Raw genomic sequence first — 23030 nt, 5'->3', positions numbered from 1 at the left:
ATGTTAACTACGGGCTATCTTAATCAAAGCTGGGCAGCTTCACTTTCCCTTCTCCAACATGGCCTCGAGGGCAGGAAGGAGAAACGGGACGTTCGCGCTGGACCCCGCCCCCGCCGCGGCGCGGACCAATCCCCGTCGGCCGCTCAGCCTGCGCAGGCGCGCTGCCGCTAGGAAGTCAGGTCGTCTAGGGGAGGCGGCCCTTCGGGCACCTGTTGCCGTGACTCCTCCCCGCCTCCGGGCGGCGGGAGGGAAGGAGGCGGACCCGGGGCGGGCCGTTGCCGAGCCTCCGCCCCTCCGCGTTTCCTGGGCCCGGGCACCCGGCGGTTGGTAGGGGCCGCGGGAGTCGCGGGAAGGGCGCCGCGGGCGAGAGGCGGGCGCGAGGCGCCGGGGCAGGAGAAAGTGACGCGTGTCCTTCGCTGTCATCCAGGCAGGAGCCGCGGCCGCTGTCCCCTCGGCCGCCCACGACGCGCCGGTCCGCAGCGATGTCGGCCGCCGGCGCCCGGGGCCTTCGGGCCACCTACCACCGGGCCCTGGACAAGGTGGAGCTGCTGCTGCCGGAGAAACTGAGGCCGCTGTACAACCACCCGGCAGGTGAGGCGCGCCGCCCCCGCCGCCGCCGCCCCCGCCCCCGCCGCTGCCCTCGGGGGGCCCGTCTGGCTGGGGCGCCCGGCCCCGTGCGCGCCGCCCGCGTCCGCATTGCTCGTGGGCCGGGGTCGCAGCGGGCGCCCTCCGCGACCTTCGTCGCCGCACGGCCCCCCGCGCGGGGCCTCGGGCTGGTCCTTCGCCCCTGCCGCGGCCGCACGGGGCCCCGGGGACCGCCCGCACCCGCCGGCTCGGCGGTGAAGGTCGCGCCGCCGCCCGCGCCGGGGGCCCGAGGCCTGCAGACGCGCCGGGCCCGCAGCCGCCGTCGCGTCCCGCCCCCGGGCCCCGGTGTAACGGCTGCGGCGCGGGCGCTCCCTGCCCCCGGGGCGCAGTCCGGAGTCCCGCGTGGCCTCCGCGCGTCAGCGTGACCTTGGGGGAGACCCTGGCTGGGCTCGTCGCGGCCAAACCCGCTTCGTGGGACGTGGGCGGCGCCGCGCCTGGGTCCTTCCCGGACGCCGGCGGGAGCGCTCGGTGGTGCGCGTGGGGGGACGCGGGCGGCCCCGGGAGGCCCGGAAGGTCCCGCCGGTCCCGCTCCGCGCCCGGGGCTGAGCCGGACGCCGTGGGGTCTGCCGCGCCGGAGCGCGAGGACGTGCTGGGAGGCGGGGGACCGACGGGCGGCCGGGAGCGGCGCTTCCCGCCCACGGTCGAGGCCCTCAGCCGTCGGGGTCCGCGGGAAGGCGGCCCGTCCGCCCCGGCGTCTGCGGTGGCGGCGGACTGGCCCCTCCGGTGCGCCGGCGAGACGGGCGGGACGGTCGTGCGGGATGTGTACTGCACCCTGCGCAGCCGGGACCGTTGCAGAAGTTTAAGGAGAGTTCAAGGAGAATTCTTTAAGACGCGTATTGAGCTTATTTGCCTTTTAGTTTAGTTTTTTTTTTTTTTTTCAAACTAAATTTTTGGGAGTTGTGCTGTGTATTTTGACGGGTTTTTCAGGAGGGAGGATTGAGCAATGCTTCTGCAGTATCTGGCTAAGTCGGCTGCACTGTGTGCGGTCAACTTTGACCCTCTTAAGCCTTGCGTTTGGGCTGCAGGGTAAGGAGAGCAGCGCAGAGGAGGAGCGGTCTGGAACTGCTCGGGCGAGAGGCAAGGGTGGTGCTGTAGGATCCTTTCAGGGCCTCGGCTCTACCCACTTGTCATTCCTGCTTTAGTCTCCCTCAGAGTCCGGAGGAACTGCCTTCACTTGCAGACGGAGCATCTCACCTGGGAACGCCTGGGTTCAGTCCCTGTAACTCCATGTTCAGTGTAGGGGGAGGAGAGCTGGCTCTGGAGCCAGACAGAGGTACATGGAAATCGTGGCTGTGTGACCTAGACCCTGAAGCCCCCAGCCTTATTTTTCTGGTCTGTAAAATGGAGATAATAATTATCATTTAAGGATTGTCGTGAAAACGAAAAGGTATGATGGCTTTAAAACCTTTAGCGGGGGCGCCTGGGTGGCCCAGTTGTCAAGCATCAGCCTTTGGCTTGGGTGGTGACCCCAGGTGGGGTCAGCCCCATGCTGAGCTCCCTGCTGGGCGGGAAGCCTGCTGCTTCTCCCGCTCCCCCTGCTTGTGTTCCTTCTCGCCGTGTCTCTCTGACAAATAAATAAATGAAACCTTTAAATAAATTAAATAAAACATTTAGCAAAGTGTTTGTACTTAGATTCAAAAAATATTGGTTCCCTCCCTTCTAAGATTTTAACCAATATACATAGTAAGAAGATGTATCATTCAGAAGTATTTGTGATTGAAAAGTTGGAGGCACACCCACAAAAAAATGGAAAATCATGAAAAATATAACTGTCGATCCATTGATATTTAATAAAATCTGAGGAAACACTGATTATTCTCCAAGAGTCATCATAGTGACTACGCAAGGTTTTTATGTGCTATTTTGCGTAATCTTACTGAATCCTCATTTAAATCTTAGACAACATTCACATCCTGGCGGTTTTTACAATGATATGCAAGGCTAGGATATTAATAGTTGGATATCATACATTGCGGATTCTAAATATCTGAGATTTAATTTTATCACTGGCAGAATGTCTAGTCAGGAAACAAGAATGTGTCTTTATATAGATTTATATTAGAATTATGGGACTATTATATATTACTATATCGCAGTGATTCCTATTATAGCTAGACCTGCAGCCTTCATCATTCGTGTATGTGTTGTTCCCGACACATTGTGATCTACCTTTATGGGGTGAGAATAGAGTTCCAACCAAATGTGTGTCCTGGCAAACTCGGTTCTCCTAAGGTATGTCACTTCACCACCTGACTGAAAGTATGTGACTCTGCACAAACCAGCTGCACAGCTCTACTCTGGGCATTTGTCAGAAAAATGACCTTGAAGTCACAATGACCAGTGTTTACTTAAAAGCTTAGTGGGGGGGGAGGGGACATGATTAGTGAAGGAGTGTCATTCCTTTGTATTTTTGAGCCCTCAGATGGGGTGAATTGTTTCAAAGTATGCACAAAATGAAACACTGGAATGTAGGAAGAAAACAATACAGCTTCTGTTAATGCTTAGTATTATTTTATCCTTTTACATTTTCTATTCTGCATATATCTTATAAAAATAGATCAGTATAGTTATATATATAGCTATGTAGAACACAATTGAGAGTTCTTTGGAGTCAACATATGTACATATACACATTTGTGTAAGTTATATGTATAGTGTATAAATACATACAATATATATGTAGGAGATACATGCTCAAAAAAAGGTTTTTTAAATGATAGGGTCCAATGTTCAAAAGTAGTTAGGAGACCGTAGCTCTAAAGAATCCAAAAGCTATCCTAAAAGGTGTTCTCAAGGTATAAACTTCCTGTTATAAACAAGTTTTGGGGATATAATGTACAACGGGGTGACTGTAATTAACAATACTGTGTTACATATTTGAAAATAAGCTTTTATGACACGAAAAAAATGAGCTAAGTGAGGCAATGGATACTAACAGAACTTATTATAGTAATAATTTTGCAGTATAAATATATCTCAAATCATCATGTTGAACGTCTGAAATTAATATACTGTTATATGCCAATTATATCTCAATAAAACCGGGAGAAATGAATAACAAATAATAAAAATACATAAAAACTATCCTTTGACTAAGTCAGCCCAGGAAACAGTTTTCTGAACCATATCATTTTAGGTACCTCACCGTAGCTCTGCTTTTCTTGAGTTACATTTTGCCTTAAGTGGAAGAACTTTTGAAAAGATAGTTCTGTGTCTGTCGCGGTGCTTAGTGGGCTGTTGCTGGAAAGTTTCTCTCCATTACATGGTAGTCTCCCTGGGAAGGCTTCAGATCTCAGTAACAGTAAGATTTGCATTTCTCCTAGGTAAGAGAATTGTTTTTCCCATTTTTTCTTAAATATCTAAAGACTGTGTTTTAAAATAAAAAAACAGGGGCATCTTTGTGGCTCAGTTGGTTCAGTGTGTGACTCTCGATTTTGGCTCCCGTCATGATCTCACTGTGGTGACACTGAGCCCTGCAACCAGCTCTGCGCTGAGTGCAGTCAGCTTGAGAATCTCGCCCTCTGCCTCTCCCTCAACTGGAGCTCTCTCGCTCGCTCTCTCTCCCTCTCAGTCAAATAAATAAAATCTTTAAAAATAAAATAAAAACATATTAAGCGAACCCACATTCGCGTTGCCCATAAGGGAATATCTTTATCATGAAAATTCAAAATTAAATACTAAGCAGGGGCACTTGGGTGGCTCAGTGGGTTAAGCCTCGGTCTTCAGCTCAGGTCATGATCCCGGGGTCCTGGGATCGAGCCCCACATCGGGCTCTCTGCTCAGTGGGGAGCCTGCTTTCCCCTCTCTCTCTCTGCCTGCCTCTCTGCCTGCTTGTGATCTCTGTCAAATAAATAAATAAAATCTTAAAAAAAAAAAAATAGAGGAGCTTGGATTTTCTTTAAGGTCCTTTCAGCTGTAATAATCTTCACATTGGTACTCTTACTAGAGCTTTTTTTAGTTTTGGACCTTTCAAGAAACTCATTTCATTGGGGTCAACTATGTAATTATTGTTAAGTTAGGATTTGGGGATCTTAGTTTTTAACCCTTGCTGTGCTATGTATTTTACACAGGTAGTTCCACATTTCTGGGCCTCCTTATCTTCATAAATCTAGAAGTCATTGATTCTTTGTAACTGAACAAATATCAGTTTAAAATGTGTCGATCCTAAAATGTTTATTAGCTATTTTAGCTAATTGTTTCACCTGTTATTTTACTTGGGCATTTGTACCAAAGCCTATTTTCAATTGACATTTTAAGAATCATTATATACCTTTGATGTTTTAGGGGCTATCTGAATGATGGCTGTTTCCAGGGCCTTTCCAAAAGTACAAAGATTACATGATTCTAAAATGGTAACCCAATCATGTTCTTAGTGTGAAATCAGAACTAGTTTTAGTACAAATAAAAATAAGTAACTTTTGACAGTCCATATCTATATCAAGGAGTAACATTTACAAATTCTAAGGATTTGTAAGTGTTGGTCACATGATAGCAAAGAGGGGATTTCTTAGTATATGAAACTTAGAAGAATGTTGAGGAATGTTAAAAGCAGCAAATCATAGAGGAACGATCTGAAAGGGACAAGAAGAAGTAGTGAAAAGCATTAAATGAGAAACTTTATTTTTCACGTTGGCACATCGCGAGCATCTCAATATCTGTATGTGTGCGTGTTTGCAAGCATGTGACATTATTCTATGCCAAGAAGGAAGTCTTTCCTCTGAGTTCATACGTGTTTAAATTGACTTAATTTTCTTGACTTGAAAATGATCAGTAAGATAAACTGAAAAGGTGAACTAAAGTAAGTTTTCTTGGGGCGCCTGGGTGGCTCAGGGGGTTAAGCTTCTGCCTTCTGCTCAGGTCATGATCTCAGGGTCCTGGGATCGAGTCCTGCATAGGGCTCTCTGCTTGGCAGGGAGCCTGCTTCTTCCTCCCTCTCTTTCAGCCCGCCTCTCTGCCTGCTTGTGATCTCTGTCTCTCTGTCAAATAAATAAATAAAATATTTAAAAAATAAAATAAGTTTTCTTGAAAATTTTTTGTTAGCTCTTTGTACGATAGGTATTGCTCAACCACTGTTTTCTTGACAATGAAGAAGACACTATTTGTTTGCATATATAGCTTTCCAACTCTGATTATTTGTGTCACTTGTCAGCATCCTCTGATATCTTAGAAATATTAGAAATTTAGAATGTCTTATAATACATATTTGCTAATGATATTTTTAAATTTAGTGCTTAGCAGTTGTTAAAATAATTGGAGGTGTGTTTTATAGTTTAAAATTATTCACTAACTAAAATAGTCATACCTCTCTTGGTCCAGGTTCTAGCAACCATAATTACATGTTTGAAGTTTTTTGTTTGGTTTGGTTGTGAGGAAGAGGAACGAGTAATATTTTAAAACTATCATCTGGCTTAGGGCAGTTGAGTAAATGACTTACCAAGCAAACACTTACTGAACAGCTCTACTGTTCATTAACTCTGAAGGAGCAAATACTTAAACTCATAAAGAAACCAGAACCTAGAGGCACTGTTCAGGAAACAGTTTTGAGGGTGGCGAAGAAGGAAGCATCAGTTTTGAAGTAGGAAGAGAGGAATTGGCAGAGAAGTTCAAAGCCAGAGACCAAAATGATGTGTTGACGTACCCTTGGGTGGTGGCGCGAGCCTCCTGCAGGGATTAAAGAGTGAACTTCGTAATTGAGATCGCAGAGGACTCCGAGACTTTGTGTATGGGAAAGAAAGATCAGACAGGTGTGCTGTGATAGGAATCCCGAAGCTCAAGCTAAACCAGAGAGTTTGAAAAGATTGACTTGTAGGATCAGTGCACTATGGCTTCAGACTTACAGGAAGAATTTTCTGAAGCCAGATAGGGGAGTGTTATGGTCTAAGAGAAGAGAGAATAACTAATGAGTGGAAATCAGATACAGCCCTGATGTAAAGGGAACCTGGTGTCCTTGGAGAGGAGTAAATTGCAGGTTCTGCCCTTGAGGATGAAACAGTGTCAAGGCATATCTGGTCAAACCTAAAATTTGAATATCCGTGTTTAACAACTGTCCTGGACATGGTCAATTCAATTCAGTTCTGTTCACAAATGTTATTTGTTAAGGAAAACTAAGAAATAGACCTTGTCTTCACCTTGTCTAATTAAAGTGACAGATGCATAAATTAATCATTTTAATTGTTAAGTGCAGAAAACAGGAGAGCATTATAGGGGCTGCTTTGGGGGTTCAGAGAAGGAGCATTTGATGTGACCTGGAGCAGTTAAAGAAGGCTTCCTTGAGGAGACGAAATCGAAGCTACGTTTCCAAAGGATATCAGGAGTTAGCCAGGTGAAGGCGTGGGATAAGACTGGGCTATTCTAAGCATAAACTAAAGGTTAGTCGTTAAACAGCAGGAACCTAGTTGCGTGCTTGTCTAGCTTATCAGTCCACCGTCTGTTAGGTAGGGCGACAGGTGTGAACACTGTCTAGCCATTAGCTTCAAGGAGGTCATAATTGGATTGGTAAGTGGATAGACTACTAACTGTAGTATAGTATTTACAGTACACTACGGTCGATTTTAAATCTCTTTGTATTAAAATCACATTGAATTAATGAATTTAATAGCTGTAAGAACAATGTAAATTTGAGAGGGATACAGAAATATCAATGACTATGTTAAATTGTGGAAGATACTAAAAAATGTGTAACATTGCCATCACTTAATAATGTTAAAGGCAAGCAATAGTTTATACTATTTATGTGACACTTTTGTAGAACTACTTAATAAGCAAAAGTTATAAAGACAGCAGATGCCATTTTTACATTTTTCAAATTTCTCTCAATGTTATTAAGCAACTACCTTTTTTTTTAAAGATTTTATCTTTTTTTTTTTTAAGATTTTATTTATTTATTTGACAGACAGATCACAAGCAGGCAGAGAGAGAGGAGGAAGCAGGCTCCCCGCTGAGCATGGAGCCCGATGCGGGGCTGGATCCCAGGACCCTGGGATCATGACCTGAGCTGAAGGCAGAGGCTTTAACCCACTGAGCCCCACAGGCGCCCCAATTTTATCTTTTTTTAAGTCATCTTTACACCTAATGTGAAGCTTGAACTTACAACCCTGAGATGGAGTCACATGCTGTACCAGCTGAGCCAGCCAGGTGCCACAAACTAACTGCTTTTGATAGTAATTCAGCCAAAATGCAATCCCCAAAAAGGAGTGTTATCATTGAGCTCATTTTTACTTTGAGATGATGGTATTACCTATGTGTGAAACTAGTGCAACTTTGAGAAAAGCACATTAGAATTAAGTTTTCCTAAAATGTTAGCTTCCAGATGTGACTTGACTTAAACAGCATTCTTGTGCTTAGTTAATAAAAACCAGCACTCTATCTTATTTTCCAATATATCCCCGGTGCTAGGTACACTATAAGGCATGCAGTAATTATTGTGGATGAATGAATGGTCTTCTCTGCAACAAATTAAACCCAGGACCACAACTAGGTTTTTACTTAACTCATTGCCTTTTCAGCTTCACTGTCTTTCTTTTGTGTTAGGTTTTTTTCCCCAAGATTTTATTTATTCATTTGACAGATCACAAGTAGGCAGAGAGGCAGGCAGAGAGAGAGGAGGAAGCAGGCTCCCCACTGAGCAGAGAGCCTAAGGTGGCCTCCAACCCAGGACCTTTAGATCTTGACCTAAGCCCAAGGCAGAGCTTAACCCACTGAGCCACCCAGGTGCCCCACTATCTTTCCTTTGTTTTGTTTCTAAATAATAAGTTTAAGTCAGTTTTATCTTTTAAATGTTATTCATAAGTGAATAAAAATACTTAATCGTTAGTGACGGTGAACACTTGCCTCCTATGGGAAGACTGGATAAATGCATCTTTACCTGCTGGTGCTATTGAGAAATATTAGTTGGGAGTAGATGAAGAGAAGTAAAACGTGTTATGCTTGGATGCTGATGCCATTTCAGGTGTGATTTTGGTTATCCACAAAAACAACTAATTTATTCCTGCAAAGCAAAGTAGAGTACTAAGGCAACAATGATTGTCATGACTATAATAGGATTTTAAAACTTTTGGGTGCCTGGGTGGCTCAGTGGGTTAAGCCGCTGCCTTCGGCTCAGGTCATGATCTCAGGGTCCTGGGATCGAGTCCCGCATCGGGCTCTCTGCTCAGCGGGGAGCCTGCTTCCTCCTCTCTCTCTCTGCCTGCCTCTCTGCCTACTTGTGATCTCCCTCTGTCAAATAAATAAATAAAATCTTTAAAAAAAAAAAAAAAAAAAAAAAAAAACTTTTGAATTTGCTAGTAAATCACTGTTTTCTTATATCAGGTTGTTTAATTTGTGTGTTGAGAAATAAATGTGGGGTGCCTGAGTGGCTCAGTCGCTAAGTGACTGCCTACGGCTCAGGTCATGATCCCAGGGACCTGGAATGAGCCGTCGGGCACCTTGCTCAGCAGAAGACCTGCGTCTCCCTCTCCCACTCCCCCTGCTCGTACTCCCTCTCTCGCTGTCTCTCTCAGTCTCTGTCAGATAAGTAAATAAAATCTTAAAGAAAGAAAGGAAGAAAGAAAGACGTGTGTTTGTTGGTGCAGTGTGTGAGAGCCCGCTCACCACATCACGAAGTCTGACATATATTGGATTTAGCCTGCTTGGTTATATTTTAAATTATCATGGACCAAAGTCTGTTTCTTTCCTGTCCCTGTAGCCTCTTGAAGGTTAAATGAGATATGTGATTTAGAAGAGTTAAAAGTGGGCAGTCATGTAAAGAGCTCGGAGACTTAAGTTCCAGTCACAGTTCTGTTGCTTACTGGCTGCCCCCCCGGACAGGGTCACGGATCTGCTCAGAGCCTCATGGTAAAATGAAGGGTTTAGGTTAGATGAACTTGGAATTTCCTTCCAGCTCTGAAACATCATATTTCTCAAATTCTATGTTATCTAGGAAACCAGAATTGTTTTCACTGCCACCAGCATTTATTTAACATTTTGCAAAAGGCCAGTGGATACCAGGATAGCTAAAATAACAACCCCGCTGTTACGGAGCTTAGAGATCTAAGTCTTTCCCCTTTCTCATGTGAACCCTAATATTAGGTTCATTACTTTTTTTCCCCCCGAAGATTTTATTTGTTTGACAGAGAGAGAGAGAGAGATCACAAGTAGGCAGTGAGGCAGGCAGAGAGAGAGGAGGAAGCAGGCTCCCTGTCGAGCAGAGAGCCTGATGTGGGGCTCGATCCCTGGACCTTGAGATTGTGACCCAGAGCCGAAGGCAGAGGATTAACCCACTGAACCACCCAGGTGCCCCTAGGTTCATTACTTTTGCTAGAGAGGTGTCTGTGTGGCTCAGTGGTTTGTGTAAGCCTCTGACTTTGACTGAGGTCATGATCTCACGGTCCTGGGATCAAGCCCCTAGTCCGGTCTCCCTACTCAGCAGGGAACCTGCTTCTCCCTCTCCTGTCTCCCCACCACTGCTCTGTCTCTCTCTCTCAACTAAAATCTTAAAAGAAATTTTTTTACTACAATATATAGACCTTTTATAAGAGCTTTCACTATTATACATATGGCAATACATCATTTATAATAAATATTAATAGAATTAGTGAATATTTAATAGTTACTGAGGCTCTTATCACAAAATCTCTATAATTTGTAATTTCTCCAACTCAGAGATTATCTTTAAGCGAACTAACATGAAGTTTGATGTTCAAGGCAGAACTTTGGTAATGGTTTCCAAACTGTCTGTTACACTTTCGATAATTTTTAATGGGCCACAAAAATACAAATAACTGACAAGGAAATCAAAACAACTTGAATGTAAGGTTGATACTGTGGTGACCTTCTAAATGTTAACAAATACACGGATGCAGAAAGGGTAGTACAAATGATTAGAAATGGATCACTAAATTTTGGGGATTTTGAAATGTGGTGATGGCTTAGAAGACCTGTGTAACCATAAAAGACTTAAAGATAGAGAACAAACAGGGTTGATGGAAGGAGGTGGGTGGGGTGGGTTCGATGGCTGGCGGGTAGCAAGGAGGGCACTTGTGACGAGAGCCCTGGGTGTGGAATGTAAGGGCTGAATCCATGAATTTAATCCTGAAACCAATATTGCAGTGTATGTTAACTAATGAGAATTTTTTTTTAAGTAACTAAAATTTAAATAGAAAAAAAAAGACATGTAAAGTAGTCACTTTGTTTCTAAATTTTTCTATTTTTTCTTTTTTTTCAGGTCCCAGAACAGTTTTTTTCTGGGCTCCAATTATGAAATGGGTAAGTCTTGAGTTTTGCAGAAGCTACTGAAAAAAAAAATTATTTAAAAGGAACTTACTAATTTGAAGTCATCTTTATGAAGAATGTACTTTTTAAATATTCATGGCCTGTCTGGAGATGATTTTATTCAAATAATCTCATGTGTCATTTTTACTGCATAAAGTGCACTACCTAGTTGAATTGTTCTTAACTCCTTAGATAAAAGACCTTCTCTGAACATAACTGTTACCAAAAAGCTTGTAATTGGGACGCCTGAGTAGTTTAGTCAGTTGAGCTTCTGCCTTCCACTCAGATCATAAGCCCTGGGATCAAGCCCTGCTTCCATGGGGAGCTTGCTTCTCCCTCTCCCTCTAACCCCTTCCCCCCACACCTCCAGCTCATGCTCTCTCTGTCTCAAATCAATAAAATCTTTAAAAAAACAAAAAACAAAAAACAAAAACCTGTAATTGTGAGCCCTTGAAACTGAAACTTCATTCCGAGATTGTATGACTAAGGCAAACATTTAACAAATTAGAACCCCCCAGATTAACTTTTATTATTAATTTAGTATATGTGAACTGAAGATACCGATACCAAAATGCAGGCAAGGGAAGTTAGTCTCAAAAAATAGAAAAAAATTATTTAAGGGTGTGTATTAACATTTGGTAAATGGCAGAGGCTAGGACTTCTGACTCCCAAGACCAATGCCTTTTACCTTATGCCAGAGTTTCCATTCTTAAAGTTCTCATTTAGCTGAAAAGAGGTAATTTTGAAAACAATAAAAGAGATCATTTTCTCTTGAAAAGGCCGGTTTGGGCTATAGCAGCAATTCTTGAAGTGTCGCCCCTAGACCTAAGGCTTTGGCGTGCTGGGAATGTGTTAGAAATGCAGATTTTCATTCCTGAACTCTGGAACTTGGGATGAAATGCCCAGTAATTTGTGTTCTAATAAGCCCTCCAGGTCATTCGGACCCCTTCTAGAATTCAAAAAGCACTGGTCAAGTACTGGTACTGTACAAGGATTGGTAGTCATTTTTTATTTTTTAATTGTAGTAAACTACACATAAAATTTAACATCCTAACCATTTTTTTCATGTTAAGTACATTCCTGTCTTGGTGCAGCCGATCCCCAGGACTCCTTTTGTCAGGCAGAGCCAAGCCTCCGCACTGGTTGAGCAGCTCCACGTTCCCTGCCCCAGCCTTGGCGACCACATTTTACTTTCTGTCTCTATGAATTTTACTACTCTAAGTACCTCAGAGAAGTGGAAACTTACAGGATTTGTCTTTTTGTTCTTGGCTACTTTGCACCATGTCCTCGGGGTTTATCCACGTTAACAAGTGTCAAATTTCCTTTTTTTTTTTTTTTTAAGTTTGAATAATACTCCATTTTACAGATACCACATTTTGCATAACCATCCATTGTAGATTCACACTTAAATTGCTTCCACCTTTTGACCATTCTGAACAGTGCCGCGTGCACGAGCAACATCTCTCCCAGGCCCTGCCTTCTGGTCTCTGGGCCCTGTACCTGGAGGTGGAGTTGCTGCATCAGTATTCCTTTGAGCACCTGCCCTGGCAGCACCATTTTCCATCCCCACCAGCAGTTGGTAAGGACTCCCCGTTTCTCCGCATCACCTGCCGCAGCAGTTACTTCCTAACAGCCATCTTAATGGGTGTGAAGGGTAGTTCATTGTGGTTTTGATCTGCATTTTCTAATTAGTTGCAGGAAGAATCTGTTATTTTCCTGTGCTTACCGACCCTTTGTTTATCTTTGGAGAACTGTCTATTCAGGCCCTTTGTCCATTTTTTAATCGGGTTGTTTTTTGTTGTTGAGTTGTCGGCTATTTTAATTTTCATAATCATATTGCTTTAAATTGTCAGAACATTGTCAGAAACTCAGTTGTAAAATCTCAGTAGTTGAGAATGTTAGAACTGGCTCCCCCTCAATCTTATGCAAGTTAAGTTAGCTATTTTGTCCCCTGACCCATAAAATGACTAGAGTAGATTCATGGTTGGGAGCTGCATTTTACAGAGAACTAGGGAGCAGTTCTTTTTATTATTATTATTTATATTGTTAAAAATCAAAATTCAACCACGGCATCCAGTTTAGCGAGTAGAGAGTAGAGGGGATCTCCCAAGGACCGCAGAAAGAGAAGGTTTTTAAAAGCACAAGGATGTCATACTTTAGAAAAAAGGATTATTTCCAGGTGAGGTCACCTTCAGTTGGAGACAAAAGAAAGGATTTTAGTAGATGAATTATCTCCTCTTTCTTTGGGGAACAGGGAGAGATTGCCCAGATAACTGATTACCTCAATGGTGCAAACCAGAAAACTCCTAAGTGACTGCTTACGAGTACATTCAGTGGGGAGGTTGAAAGTGTAGCCACATTAGGTACTGGTGACTTGGCCTAAGTGACGCCACTTTGGGCCTGTGGTTTTCTTTTTAACAATATATTGAGAAAAGGTCCCATCAGTTTAAAAAAAAAAAGTTTAAGCATATCACTTTTTTTTTTTTTAAGATTTTATTTATTTGACAGAGAGAGATCACAAGTAGGCAGAGAGGCAGGCAGAGAGAGAGGAGGAAGCAGGCTCCCCGCTGAGCAGAGAGCCCGATGCGGGACACGATCGCAGGACCCCGAGATCACGACCTGAGCTGAAGGCAGCGGCTTTAACCCACTGAGCCCCCCAGGCGCCCCTTGGCATATCGCGTAGAACGCTCGTGCTCACTGGAAATGGAGTTCTAGAACATGGGTGAGGCTCGGTGGGTGAGGTCGGAGCCGAGGACCAAGAAAGAATGCCTGAGGCATCTTTGGGGCAGGACGGTGCTTGATTCAAGCCCGGGTAGCTGCTGCCCTGGGCTGTGAGGGGCAGCTCTGTACCGAAGGAAAGGGAGGTTCGGTGGGACTGCGCAGGCTGAGGACCTGCGGGATCCGGATGCCAGCGGCCCAGCCACCGCCGGGTCGCTAGCCTTTCCTGCCAGTAAGACAGTTGGGAGATGCTAAAGTGCCCCACGCGTCCCACCCAGGAGCTGGGGGTGCGAGGGGTCAGCGCTTTGCTTTGTCCTCGGAAGCGCCGCACACTGGCTGTAGCTGGGTCTGGCCCCGGAGGGGCGAGGGCGGGGGATGGTCCCGGAAGCGCAGCCGCTACTCGGGTCCGAAGGCCGGGCGCGAAGGGCGGGGCCAGCGCCGAGCCCCGCCCCCGCCGAGCCCCGCCCCCGCCGAGCCGCGCCCCCGCCGAGCCGGCGCGGAGCTGACTGAGGAGGGAGCGCGGCTGCTCCCCTCGCGCCCTTCCCGGCCTCCTCAGAGCCGCGCCGTCGCGGTCGCGGTCGCGAAGACTGAGCGACGGTCCCTCCAGCAGCCGGCCGCCCTGGCACTCGGTCGGCGTTTTCTGGACTCGGTCGTTAGTGAGTCCTTCGCGCTCACGCGTTCCCGACGACGCGAGTTCTGCGGTCCGTGGCGGTCCGACGCCGAGGAACGGAGCGGGCGTCGCCGCACCCTGCGCTCCCGCCGCGGGACCTGCACCCGCCGCCGGAGGCCTGTTGGCCGCGAGACTCTTCGGAAGAGGCCCCGGACGAGGGTGCTGGGGTCCGGGGCGCCGGGGGCTCGGTCGTCCGGCCTCTGCGTGGGCTCGGGTCGCGGCCTCGGGGGCCTGCGGTCGGGCCCCGCGTCGCGCTCGCGGCTCTGGGGGAGCCGCTTCCTGCTCTCTCTGCCTCTCGGCCTGCTGCGGTCTCGCGTGTCGCGGACACCGGAACCAACCCGAGGGCTGGCGCAGGCGTCGTCGCGAAGCCGGCGGTGCGCGCTTCCGGCCGCGGCCACGCGGTTCCCGCCCTCGGCGCGGCGGGGGCCTCGGCGGTCACGGCTGCGGACGAGCCGCTTCGTCCGCGCAGCTCGCGGGCTTCTGCGCCGCTTGGAACACGTGTCCCCCGTGACTGCGACGCCCCAGAACCTCGGGCGCTCCGGGTGGCAGTGGGGCTGCCGAGCCCCAAGGACGAGCAGGGGCGCGGGGCGCCGGCGAGCCAGGAGAACGTCCCGCGGCCCCGGAGCGCAGGCTCCGCAGACTGGGCCCGGCTCGGCGCACACGGGATCCCTCAGAGTGGGGCGAGAACCGGTGAGGTCGGGCAGAGTGAAGGGTCCGCGGCACAGCATAAAAACCCCTGAAAGTTGGGGTGCCTGCCACTAACGGTCCCGCGAGAAACCCTATTAGTATGATGTAGGACTACCTTTTTTTTAATATTTCTAATGTGTTATCTGCTTATTAACTTAATTAAAATGCAGATCAAAGCCAAAACAAACATTCAGAGCTAGTGTGCTTTGAAAAAAAACATGAAAAGTACATTATTTTCTTCCTCTGTCTCAGCCCTGGAAATTGTATAGTAACCCTATGTGTATGACAGTATGATTGATTGCTTATGTGTCGTTCCTAGTACCGTCACTAAAAGGAAGAATTATTGACTCTGTAACAAATGTGGGGTTCTCCTGGGCCTCAGAATTGCCACAACGTCAAAGTGTACTGATTGTATCCATACTCGGCGTTGCTTCGATCTGACCCACCAGTGTTTTGAAACACAGTTCGGTCTACTCCTAAGTGCCTTGTTTGGGGTCTGTCTCCTTTAAAAGCATCTATTTTAAGTTCGTGTTGAAATCGTGCAGTCTTCTGATGACCGCATCACAGTGCAAACGGCCTCGGTCTCTGCTGAGGACACTTCTTTTGTTCGTCTTTACTGCACGCACCTCCTACTCCAGACCATCCGATGCTCATTCATCTACGGCAGTTATCCACGACCGGGAATAGTTGCCCTCCCCGGCCGCGAGTGCCCTGAATTCAGAATTTCAGACGATACTTGCTCAGAACCGGTGTGGAGTCCTTCTTAGCCACTTGTGTTGAAACCAGAGTTATTGAGGTCACAGTGGAGAATCGTAAAAAACAGTCCTTACATACCTTAAATATTTTATTTGCCCTTACTATGTATTCATTTGCCAGTCCTCTGTAAGGCTAAAGTGTTTATTTGTGGACGGATCTGCTTGTTTTGAGTTTACATTTTCTACCTTGGATGACTCACACTGTGGCTCACCCTGTATGATTTTCACTTCAGGGCTGGCTGGCTCGGTCAGCGCGCGTGCAACGTGTTGGGCTCCCTGCTCAGTGGGCAGCCTGCCTCTCTCTCTGTTTTCCACCCTCCCCCCAGCTTGTGCTCTCTCTGCTCTCTCTCAAATAAATGAATAAAATCTTTTTTAAACAGTCATAATCCTGGGGCACCCGGGTGGTTCAGTCATTAAGCCTCTGCCTTCAGCTCAGGTCACGATCTCAGGGTCCTGGGATCCAGCCCCGCATCGGGCTCTCTGCTCAGTGGGGAACCTGCTTCCCCCTCCCCTCTCTCTGCCTGCCTCTCTGCCTACTTGTGATCTCTGTCAAATAAATAAAATTTTTAAAAAAAGAGAGCAAGAAGAAATGACTATGTTGTATACTTTGATGTTAAAGAAAAATTATGCAACTTGAAAACTAAAATTAAAATAGAGCTTTTCTGATACTTCCACTTTTTTTTTTTTTTTTTTTTTTTTTTTTTTTTTTTTTTTTTAAGATTTATCTTTCTATTCCAGAGAGAACGCACATAAGAACACAGGGTTGCGGGGGGGGGGGGGGGGGGGTGTTGGACACAGGGAAAAGGAGAGAGAAACTCAAGCAGAGTCCATTCTGAGCACAGAGCCTGACATGGGGCTCAGTCTCACTACCATGAGATCACAACCTGAGCTGAAACCAAGAGTCAAGATGCTTTACCAATTGCACCACCCAGATGCCCCTGGTATTTCCACTTTTAAAAAAGACTTAACATTGACAAAAATATGAAAGGAGGAATCTACAGATTACCTTAAGTAGTTTTCCAGCACCCTCCGCACCAGTGGTTTCCAACACGCATAATTTCTCCCATCCAAGTACTAACCAAGCCCGACCCTGCTTAGCTTCCGAGATCAGACGAGATCGGGCGCATTCAGGGTGGTATGGCCGTAGACCCAACACGTATAATTTCTTATGTGGAAAAAGTACCATTTGTTAGGATACCTGCACACACTACTGATTTTCAGGTTTATGAGGCTGTTTCATGTGGTTAACATAATTTCAAAAAGCATTCCTGAACTCACTGCAGTTTTTTGCGAGGATACGTTTCCTTACTGCATGGATACTAAAACAGTACCAAAAGTCATGTTAAAATCTCTGAAATAGGTTTGTGTTTTATGTAAAGTTAAGAATTATTACTACACAATCATGATACCTTTTCTCTTGCTGTGTGTTAACATTTCCAGGGCTTGGTGTGTGCTGGCTTGGCTGACATGGCCAGACCTGCTGAGAAACTCAGCACAGCTCAATCTGCTGTTTTGATGGCCACAGGTAAATAAAATGAATAGTCTCTGTGTTCCATTTAGGACATTTGGTATTTTTGTTTTGTTTTACATCAGTTTATTTAACAGTTTAATGTTTGAAGCACCTATACACACTTAAACACATAAACACACTCATTCACAAAGGAATTAACAGTGTTCTTGCTGGGAAAGTATTATAGAGAAGGCAGAAGAGGGTTACTGTGAGGAAGTATCTGCATGAATTTAGTTTTTTATGTTTTTGCCATGAACCTGTTTTTAAAAGTGGGAAAAAATAGTTTGCCCTGTAAAGATTCCCTGTTGATGTAAGAATTACATATTTTGTGTAACACTGAACTGCAGCAACTTTATTAGACTCAAAGTATAGCATTTCCTTTTCCTTTATCCTACATTATATTGTCTTGGTCTTATTTATAATCATTTTACTCTAAAACTGAGTGTTCAGAAGATACTACAGCAGTACCTGTGCTTTTTTAAAAAAAAATATCTTGTTTCAACAGGGTTTATTTGGTCAAGATACTCACTTGTAATTATCCCAAAAAACTGGAGTCTGTTTGCTGTTAATTTCTTTGTGGGGGCAGCAGGAGCGTCTCAGCTCTTCCGTATTTGGAGGTAAGCCTATCAAAGGTGTAAAAAAAATCTACCTCAGAAGCCACCCAGGTGGCAGTGCTGGGTTTTGTCTGTCTGTCTGTCTGTCTGTTTTTAAGATTCGGGTATAATGCTAAGATGGGATATGCCTAAAGCAGAAATTTCCAGAAAAGTTGGGGGTTAAGTTAAAAGTGTTAAACAGGGGGCGCCTGGGTGGCTCAGTGGGTTAAGCCGCTGCCTTCAGCTCAGGTCGTGATCTCAGGGTTCTGGGATCGAGTCCCGCGTCGGGCTCTCTGCTCAGCGGGGAGCCTGCTTCCTCCTCTCTCTCTCTCTGCCTGCCTCTCCGTCTACTTGTGATCTCTGTCAAATAAATAAATAAAATATTTAAAAAAAAAAAAAGTGTTAAACAGTATGTTTGCCACCTAGGTTTTAAATCTGTGTAATATGTAGATATGTAGCCTATGCATACAATCTGTTTTAAGGCATTACTTCGTGAAATACTAAATAGTTTTCTCCATGAACCTTTTATCACTCAGTTTAAATTATATGTAATAAAGTGGGACCTAAATGTGTATGGTTATGTAGTGTTGGAAAGGCTCTTTGGAGGGAGGCTACTGGTTTTGTCTAAGTGTTCCATGAGCATTTGGAAATGTTTAAAACTTTATAGGCATGCCTTATTTTCTTTCATTTCATTTCATTGTGCCTCACAGATCTTGTACATTTTTACAAATTGAGGGTGTGTGGTAACCCTGCATCGAGCAAGTCTGTCCACACCATTTTCCAACAGCATTTGCTCCCTTCATGTCTGTGTCACATTTTGGTAATTCTCACCACATTTCAAAAATTGTCATTATTATTATATTTGTTATGGGGATCTGTGATGAGTGATCTATGATGTTACTACTGTCATTGTTGGGGGTGGGGAGCGCCACAAAGCAGGCCCGCATAAGACAGTGAGCTTAACTGGTAAATGTGCATGTTCTGACTCCACCGACCCGCCATCCCCCGTCTCTCTCCCTCCTCAGATCTATCTCCCTATTCCCTGAGATGCAGTAACATTAAAAATAGGCCAGTTAATAAGCCTGCAGTGGGGCTCTTTCCTTTCCAGTGAAAGGAAAGAGTTCTATGTCTCTCCTTAAAACAAAAGCTAAAATAATTAAGTTGATTTAGACACATCAAAAGCCAGTGAGAGGGGCACCTGGGTGGCTCAGTGGTTAAAGCCTCTGCCTTCGGCTCAGGTCATGATCCCAGGGTCCTGGGATCAAGCCTCACATCAGGCTCTCTGCTCAGCAGGGAGCCTGCCTCCTCCTCTCTCTCTGCCTGCCTCTCTGCCTACTTGTGATCTGTCTGTCAAATAAATAAAAATCTTTAAAAAAAAAAAAAAAAAAAGGCTAGTGAGATAGGCCAAAAGGTGACCTTTTGTGCTCAACATTTAGCTAAGTTACAAATGCAAGGAAGCATTCTTGAAGGGACTTAAAAGTGCCACTCCAAGTGGACACGTGACTGACAGGAGAGTGAAATGGCCTATCACTAACATCGAGAAAGTCTTAGTGATCGGGATAGAAGCTCAGACAGCCACAATGTTCCTTTAAGCCTAAGCCCAATCCGGAGCAAGGCCATCACTCGCTTCAGTTCTGTGAGGGCTCGGAGAGATGAAGAAGCTGCAGAACAGAAATCTGAAGCCAGTGAAGGTTGGGTCACGTTGTTCAAGGAAAAGCCATGTCCATGACATAAAAGCGAGTGCTGATATAGAAACTGTCTATTCAGAAGATCTAGCAAGTTAGATCATGAAGGCGGCTTCAGTTAACAGATCTTCAGTGTAGGTGAAACAGCCTTGTACTGGAAGAAGATGCCATCCTTGACTTTCATAGTTTGGAGAGGAGAAGTCAGTACCTGACTTTAAGGCTTCAAAGGACAGGTTGACTCTTGCTAGGGGCTAATACTTTATGTTGAAACCAGTGCTCATTTACCATTCTGAAAATCCTAAACACCTTTAGAATAACACTAAATCTACTCTGCTTGTGCTCTACAAATGGAACAACAAAGCGGGGATGATAGCACATCTGTTTCCAACATGGCTTCCTGAATATTTTAAACCCACTGCTTGGGGAAAAAATATTCCTTTCAAAATATTTCTGCTCATTGACAACGTACCTTGTTACCCAAGAGCTCTGATGGAGATGTACACCAAGATTAGTGTTGTTTTCATGCCTGCTAACACAGCTTCCATTCTGGAGCCCGTGGATCAAGGAGTTGTTTCAATTTTCAGGGCTTCTTCTTTAAGAAATACATTGTAAGGCCATAGTTGCTGTACATTGTGATTTCTCTGATGGATCTGGTCAAGTAAATCGAGAACGTTCTGGAAAGGATTCCCCGTTTTAAATGCCATTAGGAAGATTTGTGATCATGGGAAGGGAAGAGGTCAAAATATCAATGTTAACAGGAGTTTGCGAGGCTTGATTCGAGCCGCATGGATGACTTTGACGGATGCAAGACTTCAGCAGAGGAAGTAGCGGCGGATGGGGTGGACACAGCCAGAGAACCAGCAGGAGACGTGCAGCCTGGAGATGGGACAGGACTGCCGCCGGCTCAGGGTCAGACTTGAACGGATGAGGAGTGGATGAGCCAAGAAAGTTTTCTTGAGATGGAATCTGCTCCTGGTGAAGGTGCTGTGAGGACTGTTGAAATGACGACAAAGGACTCAGGATATTGCATAAGCTTAGTTGGTAAAGCAGCAGCAGGGTTTGAAAGGATCGATTCCAGTTTTGAAAGAAGTTCGACTCTGGGGTAAAATACTATCAGATGGCATCGTGTGCTACAGAGAAATCATTTGTAAAAGAAAGAATCAGTTGATGTGGCAACTTCCTTCTTGTCCTCTTTTAAGAAACTGCCCCTGCCACCTCAACCTGCAGCAATCACCGTCAGCCAGATCAGTCAGCAGCCACCAGCACTGAGGCAAGACCCTCCACCAGCAAAAAGATTACGACTCACTGAAAGCGTAGATGGTTAGGAATTTTTAGCAATATTTTAAATTTAAGGTATGTACCTTTTTTCTAGACATAATGCTATTGCACACTTAATAGACTATAATATAGTGTAAACATCACATTTATGTGCACGGGGAAACCAAAATACTCATTTGCTTGCTTTATCATGATACTTGCTTTTGTTGTGCTGGTCTGGAACAGAACCGCAGTGTTTCCGAAGTTCGCCTGTGCTCAGTGTCCGCGACTGGCTGACACTCTAGAGTGAGCGCATCTTAGATGAAGGCTCTGGCTTTATTTGAACCCCAAAACCTTTCTAAATTACAAAACAATGTTCTTTGGCTTAAAAAAAAAATCTCAATAAAGAAATAGAAAATATTCAGTTTTAATTTACCTCTCAGAAGGCATTCTATTCTGCAGAGTATAGTATAGCCTCTTTTATTCATCTTTACGATCCCTGGGTTTATAATTTAACCCTTTCATAATCATCAGGCACAGGTTGGATAGATGAATGAATAACTCATTCTACAGTATGTCTGCTGTCTGACCAGCATTTTTAAAGCTAACTTATGTCAATATTAACTTCAACTTGTACATTGATCTTATTCACAGTATTTTTCTCATCCACCATTTCATTTTAACTTTATATTAACTCAGTAGTAGAGCTAAGGAAATGCTAAGTGCAACATTCAGAACTATTTCTAGATCAAAAATGCAGATATAGTTTGACAGAAGGATTTTTGGCACCTTTCAGTCACAATAGCAGGTTGGGAAATTTAGTTAAAAATATAAATACTGGGCTCTGGAGCATTTAGAAAAACACTGTTGAGTATTTGAAATCAGATCCTTTTGAGAAACCTGGGAGGTGTGGTAAACTTCATGCAACACATTACTTTTTGTGCTTACAGTGTTGCCTACTCTCGTCGTCTGGCAAGAGTAGCCAGTGAAGCTCAGGGAAGGGCTCTGGCTTTGTGGTTTGTTCTTCTTTAGATGAATGAGAATTGGAAGAGGAGGCCTTAGCTTTACTCTCCTGCTGACCCAGAGTTTACAGTCGGCTAATCACTCAGTAACCTGCCTACACACAAAAGTACATTTTATTTTTAAATGATTAGACATGATCCCATTTCCAAATTTTTATTCTTAGGAAGGATGTTCCATGAGTATAAAATAAAAAGTTCTAGATGACCACATTTTGCTGAATTTATGTTCGGAATGTTTGTTATACTCTTACATAATTCAAGAATGAAAATATTCACACAAATAATACTTTTGTATAAGAAACGGTTCGTTGTTAAAACGCTTCGGCATTGGAAGCCAAATGCAAATAAAATCTTGAAGTCACGCTCCCTTCTGCCTGGTTTACCTGCACACCCCTGGGAAGATCGTAGAGCCACAGTGATACAGCCTCCTGATAGAGAAAGGACGTGGAGTGTACTTCCCAGTCCCTTCCTACCACACATTGATCTCTTGTGATTTGTCATTGTGTTTCTCTCTGTTTCCTTTATAGATATAACCAAGAACTAAAAGCTAAAGCAAACAAGTAAGAATTCCTGACCACCTGAACAATTTAGACGTGGATAGAACCACTGGGACTAATTTGACTTATATTTGGCTATGGATAAGGTGATATTTACTTGTGCTACTGTTTGGAAGGCATAAAAAAATCAAATTGTAAACTGGGGGCTAATACTTGATTCAACAGAAAAATAAAGCAAACTTTTAATAATGGTGTTTCTTTATATATGACTTAAGGAACTTATCTATGGATATGAGTAAATTTTTTCCTACCATTTACCCATAATAAATCATACTTGCTCCTACAGACCCTTGGCTTCCTTCTGTTCTAATCTCCCAGAGATGGTTGAATGGTTAAATAATCCGTTGTATAGTGAAGAATGGTGAAGTCGCCAGAAGTAAAAGGAAATAGAGCTGAAGAGAGGGAGAGGTGGGTAGTAGAATGGTGAGCCCAAGGATCTCTACACTGTCGAATTACATTCTGAAATGGATACACTGGCAGAAAAGGCTTCGGAGTCCTAAATTTGAATCCCAGCTCGGTGTTTTGTAATCGATGACTTTGGGCAGATTGAAGTGTCTGGTAGAGTACCCTGGACATAAGTCAGCTCTCTGAGAACATTGTGACCTTTGTCCCTGTTATGAACAGAGACTGGACATGGATTACTCTGTGCTAGAAATAGCGGCAGACTTTTTGATTTGAGCTCC

At 44.8% G+C, this 23030-nt stretch overlaps 1 protein-coding gene across 2 annotated transcripts; it reads left to right on the top strand.

Annotated features, from left to right (window-relative positions):
* Positions 1 to 274: 274 nt before the first annotated feature.
* Positions 275 to 22634, top strand: MPC2 (mitochondrial pyruvate carrier 2). 2 transcript variants are annotated; one of them, XM_059147042.1, is made up of 5 exons: positions 275 to 591; positions 10847 to 10887; positions 17164 to 17248; positions 17739 to 17850; positions 20711 to 20855. In XM_059147042.1, the coding sequence occupies exons 1-5, from the start codon at positions 483 to 485 to the stop codon at positions 20778 to 20780; spliced, it is 417 nt and encodes a 138-aa protein (XP_059003025.1). In that variant the 5' UTR covers positions 275 to 482; the 3' UTR covers positions 20781 to 20855. The 2 variants fall into 2 exon arrangements, with proteins under 2 accessions (XP_059003025.1, XP_059003027.1); XM_059147044.1 differs by lacking the exon at positions 20711 to 20855 and adding an exon at positions 22318 to 22634 and having other exon boundaries at positions 282 to 591.
* The last annotated feature ends 396 nt before the right edge of the window (positions 22635 to 23030 follow it).

The sequence above is a fragment of the Mustela lutreola genome, chromosome 14 (assembly GCF_030435805.1).
Source record: "Mustela lutreola isolate mMusLut2 chromosome 14, mMusLut2.pri, whole genome shotgun sequence".
Taxonomy (NCBI): Eukaryota; Metazoa; Chordata; class Mammalia; order Carnivora; family Mustelidae; genus Mustela; species Mustela lutreola.
This window is presented reverse-complemented; position numbering and strand designations above follow the sequence as displayed.